General features: G+C 41.0%; 1 protein-coding gene across 7 annotated transcripts in view; it reads right to left on the minus strand.

Annotated features, from left to right (window-relative positions):
- NRF1 (nuclear respiratory factor 1) overlaps positions 1-19,493 on the minus strand; it is a 131,359-nt gene that overhangs the window by 36,227 nt on the left and 75,639 nt on the right. For 5 of the 7 annotated variants that reach the window (XM_031023648.2, XM_031023649.2, XM_081800101.1 and 2 more), the window contains exons 6-10: positions 12,535-12,693; positions 11,544-11,741; positions 10,827-10,928; positions 6,994-7,152; positions 4,373-4,530 (exon numbers count right to left, since the gene is read on the minus strand). In XM_031023648.2, the coding sequence (XP_030879508.1) occupies positions 4,373-4,530; positions 6,994-7,152; positions 10,827-10,928; positions 11,544-11,741; positions 12,535-12,693 (776 nt within the window). The remainder of the gene's footprint in view (positions 1-4,372; positions 4,531-6,993; positions 7,153-10,826; positions 10,929-11,543; positions 11,742-12,534; positions 12,694-19,493) is intronic. The other 2 variants (XM_031023651.2, XM_031023653.2) reach the window with 2 other exon arrangements.

Below are 19,493 nucleotides of genomic sequence, written 5' to 3' on the forward strand. Positions count from 1 at the left end.
TGGGGCATGATGACAGCGGCCACTCCGGTGGCCAACAGGCCTTCATTTCCAAATCTACCCTAACCACTGACACTAGACCTCATGGGAGTAAGCAAACTAGACTTCAAGGAAAAGATGCCCTTTACTTACAAGGTGAAGCTACCGTTCACAAGTTTTTGACAAAAGTAAGTTTCTAAACCAGAGTTACCAATGCAAAGTTTTCATCAGCTTCTCATCTGCAAGTGGCCAGCCTTCATAGCTGCCCTCCATCTCCAGAGAGGGCTTCTAGTCTAGGTCGTCTATCCCATTTTACTAGACAAATAAGTACCAGTCTGTACATTGCAGCCATATTTTATTTTAATATCTCCAATTCTAAGTCAATAGTACTTTCATTAAAAAAAAAAACAGTAAATTTTTCTTTAAAAATAGGATTCACTTCTTTTTTATGCCAAGTGTCTTCATAACAAAAGAAGAGCACCTCTGAGTTCCTTGAGAAGCAGACTCAAAGCCTCTGCTTCCGCATAGCGCCGAGTCGCAGCACGAGAGACAGTAGACGCACAAGTAAAAATTGTCTCGGTGTCGACAACACAGTGTGAATTCCTACTAGGGCAAATGTAGACTCAGGCTATAAATACTTACCATGCATCTGTATATGCAAGGGCTGTGCTGACTTTAGGACAATTTTTTTTTTAAGTAGGCTCCATGCCCAGTATGGGGAGCCTGAAATTAAGAGTCGTGTGCTCTCCTGACTGAGCGAGCCAGGCACCCCAGGGCCGTAGTGACTTAAACTGACTTAAGAGGGAATATAATCTAGGATGGCTTAACCAACAAACTGAAACTTCAAATTAATTTTTGTATCGCAACAAGCAAATGATGATTTCACTTCCTTTCCCTCTGGTTGTTCAGCTGAATACTTTTGGTTTTTTGAGCTGTAATGTTCTGCACTTCATTTGTTCCTTTTGATTCTCTCCCCATCTCCTTCCTAAAAGTGCTGATTTATTATGTATTTTGAAAATAATTAAAATTAACTGTTTCCAGATTTTTCTTAATGACAATTTCTCCTTACCCTCTTTGGGTTTATAATGCCAGGGTGGGCTGAAGGCTGTTTGAGTCCAGGGCCCTTGTTCTGACTTGCTACACAAAACTCTCTTAACAGCGTGGTTGAACAACAGGTCTGTCCTGCATCTGTCCTGACTGACCCCCCTTTCCCCTCCAGCAGATGAAGGAGCCCCTGTGCCTTCTTATTCCCCACCTGCCATATCATGCAGCTTGCCTCTCCTCACTCTGCACCCTCATCTGCTGTTTACAGCGCAGCAGTGGGGCAGGTGATTATTAAAGAACCATGCTTGTTCTATCTGCACCTGAAACAGGCTAGAAGGAAGCAGCTCTACGAAATCGCTTTGTTACCATGGAAACAAAGACCGGATTTCTCAGTGTAGTTTTCACTAAGATGACTTCCAGCAACACAATCTGCAGAGGCTGGGAGTATTGTCTAATTCCACAAAGAAGCAAACACCAGGGGTCTGCGTCTTAAGTCCAAACCTCCTGGCATTAGACAGTGGGTGACCTCGCTTGGAATCAGAAAGCCCCTAGTAGCCCGGCTATAGTTTAGTCTTGGCTGCCGGGCTTGGTTTCTTCACCTCTAGCAGAGGCTGCAACACACCATCCCACAACACTCATCAGGGCACTGAACTCTCTGATTGCAAAGAGATTTCAACATCTCTAGTCCTCCTCCATGCCATAGTGAACTGCATTCTCCTTCCTTTGGAGTAAACACTATAGCCACCTCAGCTGCATCGGAGTTTGTTAACAAGCCCTCAGGGGAAACCATTACTCTCCTTGCCTTTAGAAATAAGCCCTGGTCCTTACACTAAAGGGAGCCAGAATGTGCCTCATATTTTCCACTATGTATAGGGTTCCCAGGACACTCACACTTCACTGGAATATCCAAGGTGCTGGCTCAATGAAATCAAGTTTCGATGGTCTTTAATGGTGGCCCCGTTAGGCTCCATACCACAGTGAGGGGTTACCAGACCAAGAGGGAGGTTTTCACTCTGGCCATGACTTTTAGGAAGTTTATCTGTGCATCCTCTCTTAAAGGAAGGAGTGGGGTTGGGCCAAAGTGCAAGCGGTCAAATAAGACTTTCATGTTACTGAAGAGCCACATGGTTCAATGGGCTAAGAAAAAAGTTTCAATCCCAGGTCACTCGGGGACTCACTGAGTACCCCTGGGAGGTGTGTGTGTTGCATACCTAATCAACCACACTCTGGCCACACTCCCTTCAAACCCAGTCACTTTATCTCCACCGTCACTACTTTAGTTTCCAAGGCTTTAACAAGGCACACTTGGCCTGCCTCTTCCTAATGGGCCTTCTATTTCTAATCTCTTCTCATCGTAAGTAATTCTGAATAGACAAAATTTAAAATGCAATTTCAATGATAACTCTAATTCTTTTCTTTTTTTAGAGGGGTGAGGGAGAGAGAGAGAGAGAATATTAAGCAGGCTCCATGGCCAGTGCGGAGCTCAATCCCACAACCCTGAGCTCATGACCCGAGTGTAAATCAAGAGTCGGACACCAACTGGACCACCCAGGTGCCCTGACAACTCTAATTCTTGAAGTGCTAACTATGGGCTGGACACTTCAATGAGAGTTTTATATGTATCATCTCAGTGAATCTTTTTAAATTCTGTATGATGAAAATTATCCTTATGATGAGGAAACCAAGATCAAATGGCTAAATTTCTCAAGATCAAATGGCTAGTAAGTGGCAGAGCTAGAATTCAAACCTGAATCTGTGACCTCAGAACCTTCACAGCCCCCAGACTACACAGCCACATGGAAATCATTCGTACATAAGCCTATCAAGACTTTCTAGTTATCTATCACAACCAATCTAAACTTTGGCCGTTTTTTTTTTTTTTATTTTGGAGGAGGCGATCCCCTTCCGCTGAATTTCTACAATGTTCATGGTCTGTACTACACAATTCAATAGTGAATTACATTGAGTACTAGTGTTTACTAAGTGTTTTACTTAAATCAATTTCCCCAAAGATAACAGGACTTCTCTTTGGGCAGACATTGTATCTTAGAGCACTCCTTATTTCACAACCTTCCCCAGGAGAGTGCAGGCAGGTCATAGGAATTCAGTGGCTAACTGTGACGCTCACAGCTGCTGCACCTAACTGGGAGAGTAGCCTTACCATACGCCAGGCACTGATCTAAGGATCTTGTGTGCAGTGGCCTTCTCAGTCCTCATAACACCCCTACAAGGGAGCTATTGTTATTACACCCATTTCACAGAAGAGGAAAGCCTGGGCACTGAGTTCAAGTAAATAATCCAAGGTCAAACAGCTAGTAGGTGACAGAGCTGCAATGTAAACCCAGATGGTCTAGCTTCAAGATCCACACTCTTAACTATTAGGTAAAATGCTTGGGTCCACTGAAATGAAAATTATGTCAGCAATGAAGAAAAAGAATGATATGGGGATGATCTGTCAAAAACCAACAGAAGGAAGCAAGCAGGGAGCAATATTGTTTTGGAAACTCTCTCACTGGAGTATCCCATTCTGCAGCACCTTTCCTAAACATACCTGAAGAAAAATATTTAAATTATTTTTCCTAATAATCTAAATAAAACTCATTTCAGGGCGCCTGGGTGGCTCAGTTGGTTAAGCAACTGCCTTCGGCTCAGGTCATGATCCTGGAGTCCTGGGATCGAGTCCCGCATCGGGCTCCCTGCTTGGCAGGGAGTCTGCTTCTCCCTCTGACCCTCCTCCCTCTCGTGCTCTCTGTCTCTCATTCTCTCTCTCTCAAATAAATAAATAAAATCTTTAAAAAAAAAACCCAAAAAACAAAAAAACTCATTTCAAAGTCACTGATAAGCAAGGGAAACAAATTTCCTGAAAAGTCAGTAAAATCAGCTCTCAACCAGTCCAAACATGGATTAATGCCTCTAACAAAAAGTAGTTTCTTTTGTAGGAGTGAAAGTATGACTAAAGCAATTTGTTCTGTAGGGTAAATGGAAAATCAGTCCTGAAGCTGCTTGCTTTATCATATCCATTGGTCCCTTTAAAAACCCAAAGGTACTCAAACCCTGCTGCTTTTGGTCTGATAAAGGGCACAAGGTAGAATAAAGCGAAACGGATCGATGTCCCTGGACCAGCAGGCTTGAGCTGGAAGTCAGAAGGCTGGACTGGTTGCTGCGGGGTGGGGTGGGGCAGTAACGGGGTGAGCGAGGCTGATTAGAAGCCAAACTACAATACCCTAGGGGCCAAGAGTGTTAATGTTAAGCTCCAACCGCCAGTTGTGACAGAGGTACCACATTTCTCTTTTCGACCCGGAGGGAGGGACAGATTCACCGTCCTCGTGTGTTCCCCCAGCCCTGCCTCCACCTGTTGAGTGCCATGGTGACTGTAGCTCCCTGTTGCATCTCCTGAGAAGCTGCCACGGCGGCCTCCGCCAATGAGGCCACCGCCTGGGTGGCCTCTGACGCTTGTGTCGTCTGGATGGTCATCTCACCTCCCTGTAACGTGGCCCAGTTTTGTTCCACCTGAGGCAGAAAGGACAGGAGAGTAAAGAATCAAAGTCACAAAAGGATTATAACAAATTGCTACGTGCTCAGCCAAATACATACACATTTTTAAATTAACATGACCTACAATGTACAGAACAGGGTTTTTAGTATGCTATCTTTTGTGTATAAAAAGGGGGGGGATTAGAATATATATTTGAATTTGCTTATATTTGCACAAAGAAATTCTGGAAGGACACAAAAGAAACCACTGAAAATATTTTCCTCCTTGTGTGTGGCGGGGAGGGGAGTTGTGGGAATAGGTTGGCTAGGAGACAGAAAGCAAGATTTTCCAATGTACACTTTTAAATAATTTTTGAAATATCAGAGCCATATCAATGTATTATTATCTATTCTTTTGAATTCTTTTGAATAGGTAATATATTAATATGGCTCAGATTAAAAAATTTGAATAAACCATAAAATTCAAAAGTTAGAATTTTTGAATAGACCATAAATATAATTCTAAAAAAATTCAAATGATACCAAAGGATATGCAATTGCAATGCCAGTACTCTCGACCTTTTGCCCAGAGGTGACTACGGTTACCTACTTCTTATGTGTCTTTGCAGGGACATTCTCTCTATATGCAAGCATATTTACACACACACACACACACACTCCCTCCTATTTCCCCCTTTCTACTCCCTCTTAAAAAAGAAAAATGGCAGCTTATTCTACATTATCTTTTTGTGCCTTGCTCGTTTCACCAACAATACATCTCTGAAGTGATTCTATTTTGGAACATATAAAACTACTTCATTCATTCATGACTCATAGTGATGGCTGCACGGCATTGTAGTATATGAGCACACCATGATTTATTGAACCAGCCATCTTTTAATGGGCATTTAAGAAGTTTCTAGTCTTTTGCTATTACCAACAGTACTGTGATGAATATCTTTGCATACCACATTGTATATTTTACGGGAGTCTACTCATGGGGTAAATTCCTAGAGGTGGGACTGTATATTAAAGTTATTATATATTTTAATTTTTGATGGAAACTGCCAAATTCAGGAAACATTTTTTTTTTTTTTTTAATGTAGCAAAAACTGCTTTCCTTTTAGTGGAGAGGAATTATGAAGAAACAAAATAAAACATCCAAAAAAACTTTTATCTGGTGAGAGAACAGACTAGAATTTAGTTTTGTTAGATCAAGGACAGGGGTTTTCTCGGCACTGGCATTATTAACATTTGGGGCCAGACAAGGTTTTGCTGTGGGGGGCTGTCCTGTGCACTGTAGGATGTTTCGCAGCACCCCGGGCTTCTACCCACTCACTAGATGATAACAGCACCCTCCCCAGTCATGATATTCAAAAACATCTCCAGACATTATCAAATGTCCTGGGGGGGTGGGGGTGGGGAGGGTGTACCCTGACTGAGAGCCACTCCTTTTAGTATAATGCTTTGCATTTAGAGAGTTCTCAGTCCTGGATACCTATATCTAGCTACTTCAGTCCATTTTGCTCAATAAGTGCAGTTGATTAATTATTCCCCCTCAAAAACAAAAGCAGCAGGGGCAGTGAAAGCAATTTCGAATCAAAATTAGGGTAGGTGATAAATCAGTCTGCTCAGGTACAATATCTCTGTGGGTTTGGGTCTCAGGATGTTAGCTGTGCTCACTGGAGCTCTGATTCACATTGCTTGGGCCCAATGAGTAGAGAGCTCGTGCTTGCATGTTAACTGTGTCCCAAAGAAAGTGTCACAAGCTGAGGAGAGGTAGATACTTAAAATGCCTCCTGCTTTTCTACTACCATACTTAGACGATGACAGTGCTTCTCAGAATGCTTGTCAAAAGCCTCCCAGAAAATGGGACATTCCTTTGAACTACCCTAGTATTTGCTCTGAGTTCTCAAAGGCAGTGGATTATGCCAGCAAGCCTTCAGAGCCCATCACTAAGAGGCAGAGACATCCCATTTCCTCCCCTTAGGGTTGCAAAGTTGCCCACTCAGGAACTCACAAAACTCTTGCTTCCCAAAAGTTAGTATCTCTTTGATTTCATTACTCCAGTGAGTGTTACTGCAAATGATGCCACTTTAAATGGCAAGTTACACTGCCAATTTGTAGATGGTCTATGATTCCACTCAAAACACCAGCCAAAGCTGGCCAGCCCCTGTCACCTTTTGCCATTAAACAGTCTTCCTCTTTCCAGATCTGCCCCTCTATATTTTTGCCCATCCCACTGCAGAGCTTGGCCTAGTGCAGCTCTCCCAATACTCAGACTCCAATGGCAGCAATTTAATGTATACACATTTAGTTACAACTGTATTCGTAGCAAAAATGGTATTAGAAAGTTGCCATATACAGTATACTTTAAGGAAGTTAAATTATATGGCATGAAAGATTAATGGATGGTGGCAAAGGGTAGAGAGGAAATAGGAAGAAGAAGCAGACGAAGAGATTTCTATTCAGAATAATGGCAGGTGATAAATAAATCACTTGGGTGTTAACATTTCTTTGGAATTTCCTATTCTTCAGCCTCAGTGCTTTAGTTGTATTTGCTTGAGCTCTTGTTGCTCTCCCTTTCCATCTGTTGGGAGCCACTGTGTGGTTATCTATGCCGGATGTCACCATGTCCCAGAGAAAGGGCCCCAAGCCCTAGGAGGGAAAGATATTCAGAGGGTGTACAGTTAGCATCAATGCTTTTCTGAGAGACCCACTCCAATGAGGCCCTTCAAACTGTGGTCACTCTTACCCCTCTAGCTACAGTGAACCACTGAGGCCCTTCCACACTCTCCCAGTGCGATGCACTGCATGTGCTGTTCCCTTCGATAGGAACACAACAACTCCCACCTTTGCTTCTAGTCTGACCTCAGGTGAACCTTAAGGAGCCCAGACAACTCCCTCTATTCCCCTGTGGCCGAGGCTCAGGATCTCTCCTCTGTTTCCATAGCACCCTGGGCTTGCTTCCTCTAGATCCTTACCTCATTGCCATTGTGCTTTGATGTGTTTTTCTCTACCACCTACCTGTGTGCTCCTTAAGAGCAAGAGCAGTCTTTATTTTCCTCTATGTATCGAATCTATGTAAATGGCACAGGGCTCAGAAAGTGTTTACTGAATGGCAGGTGGAGAACATACTCCTTTATTCATGTTTTCCTACTTGTTCTTCAGCCTACTTATATTTCAGGTAAACTGATATTCGTTAAAAAAACCATCTAGAATAAGTTGTGCTACTGTTACATGTGGGATGGGTCAGCTTAAGATTCATGTCTTCAATGTCTTTGTACTTTGGTTTCTTCTTCTTCTTCTTCTTCTAACAGAACCATATATACCATTATGATCAGATACCATTCTCTTTCAAAATTTGACTTTTCTGACACTTGAATGCGATTAATATCACCACCACCAATTGGTGGTCTTACAACACAACAGAATAAATTCTCAAACCCATTTGCATTTGTAAGTATGCCATCAAAAGTGAAATTGTATAAATATTTTGAAATCAACATAGTTTATATCATATTATCTTGAAATTCTTTCCTTGTTCCTTTTTTTTAAAGTAGGTTCCACGCCCAATGTGGGGCTTGAACTCATGACCGTGAGATCAAAAGTCGCAGGCTCTTCCAACTGAGCCAGCCAGGCGCCCCTATTTCCTGGTTCATTTCTAAATGTCTATGTAACTTATAGTGTCCTTAATTAGTTTTAAGCTGACTAAGGTTAGAGATTTTTTGTTTCTTTGTAACTATAGTCAACCCTTGAACAACACAGGTTTGAACTGTGTGGGTCCATTTATAAGGGGATTTTTTTTTCAATAAATACAGTGTAGTACTATAAACATGTTTTCTCTTCCTTATGATTTTTAAAATAACACTTTCTTTAGCTTGCCTTATTGTAAGAATACAGTATATAATACATATAACATACAAAATATGTGTTAGTTGATTGTTTATGTTATCAGTAAGGCTTCTGATCAATACTAGGCTATTAGTAGTTAAGTTTTGGGGGAGTCAAAAAGTTGTATGTGAATTTGACTGCATAGGGGGTCTATGCCCCTAACTCTCACGTTGTTCAAGGGTCAGGGGGACTTAGATTATTGGGCATTCTCAGGACATAAGAGTATTCAAACAGATTTGGGAGACCATATGTTACCAGAAGAGACAGGCCCCCAATGGTCCTTCTAATAAATGTAACTAACTGGATGTTGAAGGCAGTGTAGTCTAACGGCAAGAGGTCTCACTGGCAAGGTTAGTAGGATAACAAAATGACCTCACAACTTCTAAAAGTATTAGGTATCATTTATTTTTGTAAAGTACTTTCTGTTTCTTGGAAGAAAAGATGCGAAATATAAGGCAGTAGGATGTTTTTACTGAGTCATCTGATATAATGTTTCATTAACTTGATGTGGTCTTATCTGCCCTAAGCAGTGAGATATTTTGAGTAATTCCAGTTCTTATGGTCCAAAACTGAGATGCTAACAACATGTCAACATCTAGGAGAAATGAGAAGGCAAATAAATCACACTTTAAAAATCTAAAAACATTTTGTTCCTTTCTGAGATAACCTGTGCTGCTTCTCTTCATACCATTTTTATTTCACTGGAAGTGTGCAAAGAGTTACATTTTTTTTTTAATCTGACTGAATTTGGGTATTTACCAGCAGGCTATTTCTGTCATTCATCCATTCCTACAATAGATGACTTAAAAATGATGTGCTGAAAAAGCCGCAGGTAAGTCAGTGAGATTTTTTTAATTCTTCCTATTTTTCCGTGAACTTCTGCATATGTTAATTACCACTATATATGTGAAGTTATTTAGTAAAATGGGCTTCAAAGAATTAGTCTCTAGAGAAGTGTTTAAGAAACACAGAGCTGCTGTCTTTAAATAGTATCAGGAAACATTCAGTAGGGAGATATGGTTGATAACTTTGGTTAAGTCAGAGAGTAAGAAATCTTGTGAATATACCCACCACTATCTTTTCTATCACTTTCACACTTCAAGTTCCAGTGTCATCTAGTGTCCTCCAGTTCTAGTGTTTGGGGGCTGACAGATTTTTCCCTCAGCTAATCCATACTCTTCCATGATGTTTATATACTTACAAAAGTAAATATCCTGTCGACTGTTACTTTCCTATACTGTAAAACCAAATGCTGCTCCTGCCCCCAAACCTTCCCAGACTCCCTAGCTGGAAACATTCTCTCCTGAAGGCACAGACCACTTTGCAGCATCTTCTACAGCACAGAACAGAGTTCATTTATGTAGACACTTCTCTCCCCCACCAGACAGGAGGAGCGTCTTGCGAGCAGGGTTCCCGTGTAAATCCACTTCACACATCTAACGTGTCAGTGCAGCATGATGGGGGCTCACTTCCTGTGGGCCGACTGCGGAGCCTGGCTGTGTTTCTCTTCATCTCCCTAGCCATGCGAACTTTCTCATTTCTCTCCCTTTCCTGAGTTGTGCAAATGAAAATGACTTTTGTGGTGTTCTGAGTGGAAAGCCCCATGGTTGTGAACAAGGATGACATAATACTTTTAGCTTTATTTCTAATACTGCTCTTTGACATTTGTTAGCTGTTTTTGAAGCTTCAGGGCTACACCATACTGGTACCTTTAGGGGAAAAGCCCACAGTGCCTTAATGAACCCTTTCCTGAACTTGACAAATGGCTCAGAGCTCAGAGCCTGGACAACATTTTTCTAAATGCATTACTCAGCTTCGACACTTACTCCGTGACTTTGGGCAAGTCACCTAACCTCTACATGTTTCAGTTTTCTCATCTATAAAGTGAAGATAACAGAACCTATTCTTAAGAGGGTTGAGCACTTAGCTTACCAAGTGCTCAATTAAGGTTAGCTACCACTAGGTTAACATCCCATAATTACCTTGATTTTGGTAGAGCAGGATTTTTTCATAAAGTCTTTTCAAAGGCATATGTAAAATGTAATAAATCATGGCCACTGATTTACAAATATTTTTATCCCTCCAAAGAATTCTTTAGTAGCTCCAGTCTTAATGATCCAACTTTTTTTAATAAAGCCCAATGATTAAATCTCTGGGATTCACAGCATAAAATATTACATGGCTAATCTCTTTTTATTGTGTATTACACAAAATGCTATACTGCAAATCTGAAATTATAATTTCAGTTATTACAATTAATATACACAGCATAAGATACTTTGCAAAACTGTCACGGCCTGATGTTTTAAAAGGCTTAAATAAAATAATGCTATAGCTGTGTCGGCTACCCGGTCTTTTTATCTTCCGGACTCTAACTACTCCCTCACTGAGCTACACATTTAAGTATTTGAGTAGACGCAGACCAAATCCTTTCTTACCTCTCCATCAGCCACTGCAGAATAATTCACTTGGGCAACAGTGACCGTGGTTGGCAATTCTGAAGCATCAGCCAATGTGGCTACCGTTGCCCCTGTACCAACCTAAAGAAAAACACGGAGGGGGGTGTCAGCGGATGGGTCCTTCTACCTCTCCCTTACTCGGAAGTTAAGATTCATGTAGCCCCAAATTCAGCATAGGTAATGACTGACGTGCTTTGTAGTGTGAAATGAGTTACTAAACTCATACCTCAGACACTTAATATGAGTTTCAGAACTTTATTTCAACCAGATAAATCAATATCAGAAGCTATCACGTTTCACCATCAGTAAACTAGTATCAGTCAACCAACTTTCTACTTTCACCCCAATCTGAATTTTAGAGGTTCCCCATCTACCAACAAGTTATGTTTTACCTCAGAAGAGCTAATTCCGAAGGAATAGCTCCTGGTCCTTGACAGAATGAAACGGTACAAAAGTAGCCAATTTAACAGTGCTTTGTTTTGGAAAAAACAAAGAAAAAGCTATCGACAGCTCTGTATTTAACAAATGGCAAACAATTTAAAGTATTCTTCAAAAATCAATTTCAGATAGAAAGACTTCGGGGAGTTATAAAAAGTTAATTAGGAGTTTGCATGACAAAAACTTTCTCCAGTCTGAGGGGAGGTGCCCACTGATCCACCTCAGAAACCACAATCTGAGAACCACAGGTTTACTCACCTGGATAAGTGAGACAGTGCCATCAGGGTTACTAAAGGTCTGGACTACGGTCTGTGATGGGACAAGATGGGCTATACTGTGTGTGGTTGTGGCCTGTGTTTGTGTTTGCTGATCTTCGAAAGCATACAAAAGGTCCTCCCGCCCATGCTGTTTGTAACAGTTTTTAACTATGGTCCGTAGTGCCTGAGTCCATGAAACCTGTCACCAAAAGATCAGACAAGCACATTAAAGTCACAAAGAATGTTGGTTATTCAGCCCCACTATGGAATAAGCAGGTGCTTATTTATCAAACCAAACCAAACCTGTACAGAATAAGCCCCCTTAGGGTTATTTCCCTTAGACTGATTGTGGCACAAAGAAATTCAGCACCAAGCACCAAAGATTTCCCACTAGTTTCCTTCCTGATCAAAGCCTGGTTTAGCTTTTGGGTTCTTTTGAGGCCAACTCACAAAAGAAGTTTACACTTTTGTCAAGAATCTTACATTAAGATTCTCAGTAAACTTCCAGGCTAACTAAAAAACAAATATGCAGAAAAAGCAAGGGATGACATCTAGTTGAGCCCATCTTTTTAAAAAGAAGTACCATTATCAGACTCAGCCAACTTCTCATCTCTTTAATTCTATATTCATATTTCTCAACAGTGGTTCCGGCTAACCAGAAATAAGGACCTCTTCTAAGGCTTCAAAGTGATTAATACTTCTTCTTAACGTTTCTTCAGTTTTTCCAAGCACCTCATAATATTAAAACTGCTCCAAAAGGCAAGTAGGCAGAGAGAAGTGTAAACTCATGGACCCGCCCCGAGTCTTTATAGTGATGAAGTGATGGAATGGGAAAGGCTACAAATCAGACAGTATCAAACTTCTTTGGGAGACAGGTTTGACTTTCACACATATTTTTAGACTTTTTAGCATAAGAAGTAGAACCCCAAAAATTGAGGTGGTTGATTCAGAGTGGAAAAGCAACAGGCTACTCAGGTCTGAGAAACCCTCACCCTCTGCTTTTGCTCTTCTGTGCGGACGTCACTCCGGACATTTGCCCATGGGATATCTTCAGGCCACCAGATGGGCTTGCAGCTCTCTTTGCCCCAGCCTGGTTTTCCTCGACCTGTGGAGTACTTGAGCATCTCTGGAATAAATGCCCGAAGCTGGGCCTGGAAGACAAGAGTGTGGTCATCAGCAGTCATGAAAAACATCTGGGATGTGCTTGTGTCTTCCACCAAATTCTAAGATAATAAAACAGAGAGCCTTCCTGGAGGGTCCCAGAGAATTCCAAGATGTGACTGATGAGAACCTATTGTTTTTCCACAGGTTACCATAGCTCCATGGGTGGCTGAGAATTATACATATGTTGGTAAAGTATACCTTAAGCTATATTTCATTGACTTGGCCCTAGAAGATCAAGAATACCTGCCAGCAAGTTTGATTTCTGCCTAAGATACTATGGATGCTATTTCTCTGATTTCCATCCTACAGCTTTCCACACATTTAAGGTGTCAAACAAAGCCGATGTGTTTTCAACATTGTTCTGGAGGTAGTAACCAGGGCAAATAGATCAGAGAAGTAAGAGGTGAGGAGCAGGAAGAATCATCCCTATTTGTAGATGATATGACTGTGCATCTGGAAAACCCCAGATAATCATATGAAAAACTACTATAAACAGTAAGAGCATTCAGGGAGGTGGTTGGTTACAAATGGGAAATAGGGTCTACTTAATAAAAAGGGAAAATAACCCTAAAGCTTTTCCAGAAAGTTTCTGGTATGCTAGGCCAATGTCTCTGAGTCTGACATACACATAGAGTGAGCATATGTGATCTTAAACACATTATGGACTTCATTCAGATTTATTTCACAAATCGAATCCAGACCAGGCAGGTGTTAAACCAGAGACAACTGCCATTCTTTAAATCTTGGCACAGTAACCACACTGAGTGTGTATGTTGGAGGAGAAGGGGCGCTTACTTTGTGAATACTCTTAACTGCTAACAATGAATTTTGGCAAGAGAAGCAGTTTATCGAGTTATAACGTTCTTCCCTGGACCTACTGCTTTCCCTTTAACCTCTGCAACACTCCAGAGAGAAGCAGCATCCTCCAACTAAGGACACATCCATACTACCCCTACAGCTCAAGACCAAAAGGAGAAGACAATTTTAGCAATGAGTCAGACCCAAGGACATGGGCTTGTAGAAATAAAAGAGAAAAAGAAAACAGAAATGGGAATGGTTAAGTATTAATGGGAGAATGAGCACAACACCAATTTTATATTCAAGAGCCTATTGAGATATCAGGTGTTCTTATTTGACTATTATTTTACCAGAAGCTGATACCAATTATTATATAATAGAGAATCATGAACCCAAATCAGTAATGCTTCCCCTAACGAGGAGAGCTCTGTTTGACTGTATTTGCATCATCGATCCTTGTGCCGAGCCTGCCATTTCACCTCCCCAAGTCCACCTCTCCCAGACAGTCTCCTGCCTACAGGATATGATATAATACACTCTGTATATATTTGGCTCTGCGGCACCAAGCGGCAGGCTAATAGAAAGTATCCATTTGCAAACCCAGGCTATCAGCTGGCTCATGAGGTCACTCCTTCAGTTATTTTAAGAAAGTGCATCTCAAAGTCATTTTCCCCTTTATCCTGCTTTCCTGGGAGTGTGTCTTTTTCTTGCTTCAGATACAGAGAGAAGGAAAAGGCTTAATCCTCACACACAATATTTGCGTTTCTTCAAGGGAAAAAAATAATGGCTTTCTCAGATGCAAAATAAACTGACACCACACACTTTCACAAGTCTCTCTTTTCTTTTAATCCCATTAACACTCTCCAAAAGGAGAGTTCTGAATATCCATACCTAGCAGAGTCTGGAGATAATGACGTAAGGCTCAACAGCTCTAAATTAACGTAAGACTACAGCGTTCAGAAGAACTTGCTGTCAAAAACACTTGGCTGACAGTCCGCTCCAATACCACCTGGAACCCCATACATTCTCTAATTCTGATACTTTCAGCTTCTGATCCCGCACCCATTCGCATCATGGTTTCCCACACTCTTCACCCCTGGGTCACCCTGGCACCTGGTGGCAGACACCTTCCATCCTGTCTTGTTTTTTTGGCTCTCTCACATTAGGCTTGCACTGGGTTTCAAGGACTCACAGGTTACAGGAAGTGTGGGCAGTGCACCAATCTGCTCACTTAAAACCCTCCTCTGCCTTCTCTCCAACCACCTGTCTTCTCAGTCTTAGTCTTTGCTGGTAGAACGCCACTTTCTTTGCCTAAACAGCCAAGCTCAAAATCTCAGTCAGCTTTACCTCTTTCCTTCAACACCCATCTAGCTACTCATTGCAAGTTCAGTTCTTTCTTCTTTGAAATGTCTGTGCTCTCCATCCCTTCTTCTTCAGACCCACCTTCATCCCCACTTCCTAGCCCAAGGCTAGTGCATCCTTCTAGCTGACCTTCTTGTGGAACTCCACGTTCTCCCCTTTCTTCCTCATCCCATGCATCCTTGACAGACAGATTTCCCTAAATGCTGCACAGATCCTATGCTCAAAAACAAAAACAAAAACTTTCAAATGGTCTCTCACTACTAGCAACCAAACTAGACTCCTCTGTTTAGCTTTTCCAGCCCGCCACAATCCGGCCTCCCAGCACACTCAGTTCCTGCTAATTGCCAACAGGCAGCCTTGGTCCTATTTAGGTGAATCTCTGCACTATCTTATGAACTGAACTCATTCCTGCTTTATCCTTTTGATTTGTTCCCCTTACTGGAGCACCTTCTCAAGCTACTATTCCAATGCCGACACTTGTTCCTTATTGCCCCGCAAATCCCACATTCTTTGTGAAGTCTCTCTTTTTTTTTAAATGAAGATTTTATTTACTTATTTGAGAGAGAATGAGATAGAGAGAGAGCATGAGAGGGGGGAGGGTCAGAGGGAGAAGCAGACTCCCTGCTAAGCGGGGAGCCCGATGCGGGACTTGATCCTGGGACTCCAGGATCATGACCTGAGCTGAAGGCAGATGCTTAACCAACTGAGCCACCCAGGTGCCCCTCTTTGTGAAATATCTCTTGACTACTTCTCGAGTCAACTTCTTGTCAATCAGTCAGTAAGAACACAAACTCCAGACTCAGAGAGTTGGCTGTGAATTCCAGCTCTCTCTGACTGTTAATTTTCTCAACTGCAAAATCATAATGGCAAGTATACAGGATCAATTCAAAGGATCAGAGATAGTGGGGATATATGCACATAGTTGCACAGACTTAATAGCAGTTTTACTATTATTACTTCAGTCATCAGCCCTTTTCTCAAATTCAAAGAAAAAGTAAAAAATGTTCTGAAATGGTTTTCTAGTATTAAACACACTGTGATGTATAGAAAGACATTTATCCTTAGTTTTCCAAGGTGGGTATGGTGGGTATGGTGAAAAAGGCAGAAGGAAATAGAAATATGAGTTTATATGTATCTGTGTAAACATGGTTGAAGGTGAGAAATAAAGAATGCTAGATTCAAAAAGTGACCATCGAGGCCAATTCCATGCCTTGAGGAAGCAAGCTGTTACCGACATGCCCCAATGCATAGATGGTTTAGGCAATTTGTTCTGTGGGATCTTTGAGCATTTTTTTTTTTAAGTGTACAAGCAGATTACTAATGGAAATCATCAGGAAATGGGACTCAAGTGTAACCATAATTAGAAGAGAGAACTAGAACTAGGCAGCTGTCAGAGATGTTCCATGTGCTAGAAATCTCTGGATGGGAAATGTCTCAAAGTTTTAGGAAGAAGAAAGTAGGAGAAACAAGCAACACACAAGGAAGGTTGCGTCCACAGGCAAAACTCCATCAAAAATTTAAAAATGGTACCAGAGTGAAATTTAACTGCTGGTATACAAGTTCTAATTCAGAGGCAGATTTTAACTTTTTACTAATTATCAACTGTATAAACTTGCCCCCATATCAAAACAAGAGATAAAAAGCACTTTCTACTATAAAAGTTGACTTTTCAAGTCTGTACATTTGGGGGATGAAGACCATTCTTTGCTTTTAAATGCACAGAAATGATGTGACTTCACTGAAAAAGACGATTTTCCACCAGACTATTATTTTATACTGTCCCAAATAAACAGTGCTAAGGCTAAAGGGACTATCATTAAGGGAAAATGAACTATTCAGTATAGAAAGAGTTAAATGATTTCTTTCCAGAATTCAGCACTGTGCTCTCATTACCAGTTGGATTAATTACTGGTCCTGGAGAGTTTTGGAAACCCAAGCTACTCAATGTGCTTGTTAAGGAAGGTTTGTCTTTAATCCCCAGAGGAGACAATCAACAGGATCAGCAAAGGTAAAGCCTACCCTCTCAGGCTGTCCTTTAATTGGGCTGCAGTAAGCTTTCCCAGCCTCTCATTCTGATTTAGGGTTCTATATGGGCTTAAAGTGCCCTGCTTGGTCAGGAAACCCACCCCAAACCAGCAAAGAGAAGAAAGTACCACTCTTTCCAGGGCACATTCAGCAAAGAAAAATGGTATCAAATTCCTGCCAGTGGCGGTCAAAAGTAAAGATGATGTAGAAACCATAGATGGTTTTAAAAAAGATTTTTTGAAATTCTAAAAAGTTTAATCCAGCCAAAATGAGACAATTCTCACTATGTTAGAAATTTTCCACTTGTAAATTCAGTAAATTCTTTGCTGTCTTACCCTTATACATTCCCAAATGCCCATCTTCTCTCATTCTATCTTTGCTCTGCTTGTACCCGAGTCCTAGGATTTTTGAGGCCCCTGGTGTCTATTTTGATTCAGTTACCAAGAAAAGGCATCTCAAGACGTTTGCCAACTTCCCCTCTACTAAAGAGATGAGAGTATACATAATAGATTTCAAGAGAAGGCTGCTGAAATCAAATTGTGTTGGCAGGTCATGTTTTCTATAGCCTATAGGGAAACAGGAATGTGGCAGAGAAGGAAGACTGGAGAATTTTCAGACTGTGGCTTCATTATTTTAACTTAAAAGTCAACAGACTCAATTATATTCAAATGGATATTTAACGGGTACTAGAAAGCAAAAGCAAAATGATTTTTTTGCTCACTATTTAAAATGATTTCTACCACTGATCTCTGTTCATAGAGACAATGGAAGTGACTTTGCTTATTAGAAACGCCAATCCTGTATCCCCCATTCCCTGGTAGCACCAGCAGAAACACTGGCTTCTTTTAATCTCATTTCCCCATAAAACATATTCCCATAGAAACATGGGAAGAACAAGTTTGGAAGGAAAAATAAATTCAGAGAATAGGAGGGACATTCAATGAAGACACTCATTTCGAGACTCTTCTCTCAAGCCAACCCTCCTGCTGTCTGTCTTCACATCCCATCAACCTACCAAACTGTTCCTTGCGTTCATCATATTGCTCTTAAAATTCTACCTTCCCTTTGAAGGAGTCTCAGATTGGTCCATTTCTGCTACCTCATCCCAGCTGTACTCTTCTGTGCAAAAATCTAAATAAACAAAGTCCTCTTTTCCATCCACCTTCTCCAATCCAGTCACCTGTCAGCAGCAGAACATCCTTCCTTATAGGCCAAATTCTATGCATTTACATAAATATATGATGGAAAAGCACAGTTTTATTTTCCTTATTATTTTTTAAAGATTTTATTTATTTATTTGACAGAGAGAGAGAGAGAGCACAAGCAGGGGGAACAGCAGGCAGAGGGAGAGGGAGAAGCAGACTCCCCGCTGAGTGGGAAGCCTAATGCAGGTCTGATCCCAGGACCCTGGGATCATGACCTGAGTCGAAGACAGACCCTTAACCGACTGAGCCGCCCAGGTGCCCGTGAAAAGCAGTTTTAAAGTGATGAAAGAAAACACAAATGGTATGATATTGTACATATTTTACTACAGCTCACTTTTTCCACTCAATATATTGTCACAGAGATCTCATGGTAGTACAACTAGAATAATCTCATTTTTAAGAAAAAGTAATTCCCTAGTATCCACGATACAGATTTTTCCATTTTATTTAACCATTCTCCTGCTGATAAGCATTTAGATTATTTACAATGCTTGTAAAAATGTTCCGTTGTGCATAGGTGTGGGTATTTCTCTAGCAGCAAAGTGAAATTGCTGGTTAGAACGCATATGCATTTAAATTTTTTTTTTTTTTAAGTAGGCTCCATGCCTAGCGTGAAGCCCAACTCAGAGCTTGAACTCACAACCCTGAGATCAAGACCTGAGCTGAGATCGAGAGTTGGATGCTTAGCCAACTGAGTCACCCAGGTGCCCCTGCATTTAACATTTTAATAGACATTGCCAAATTGTCCTCCAAAGAGTACCAATACCAGTCCCATCAACAATACACACAAGACCCATTTTTTTCACACCCTCCCTCAAATTTTATTATCCAGCTTTCTTATTTTGATTCATCGAACGTGGGGGAAATGGTAACTATTTTAATTTTCATTACTAGTGAGGTTTTATGTATTTACTGATTTATATATTCACTGATTATTTTTTCTTTTTGTGAACTGTTCAGAATGCTTTGCTTATTTTTCTTTTTCTTTTTTTTATTTATTTGACAGAGAGAGAGATAGCGAGAGCAGGAACACAAGCAGGGGGAGTGGGAGAGGGAGAAGCAGGCTTCCTGCCGAGCAGGGAGCCCGATGTGGGACTCGATCCCAGGACCCTGGGATCATGACCTGAGCCGAAGGCAGACGCTTAACGACTGAGCCACCCAGGTGCCCTTATTTTTCTAATTATCTCTTTCTTATCAATTTGAAGGACATATTAATATGTTCTGGATATTAGTATTTTGCCATATAATCTGCAAATATCTTCCTCTAGTCTAGTTGTATCCTGCATATGGAATTTGTAGGCCTTTATATGCCTTCTATTATTATTCCTAAATATATCATTACTCTTTTACTCAAAATATGCTATGTTCTACCTAAGAATTCAATAATTTTGTTATTC

Source organism: Leptonychotes weddellii, chromosome 12 (genome assembly GCF_054177405.1).
Source record: "Leptonychotes weddellii isolate Sample4059 chromosome 12, ASM5417740v2, whole genome shotgun sequence".
Lineage (NCBI taxonomy): Eukaryota > Metazoa > Chordata > Mammalia > Carnivora > Phocidae > Leptonychotes > Leptonychotes weddellii.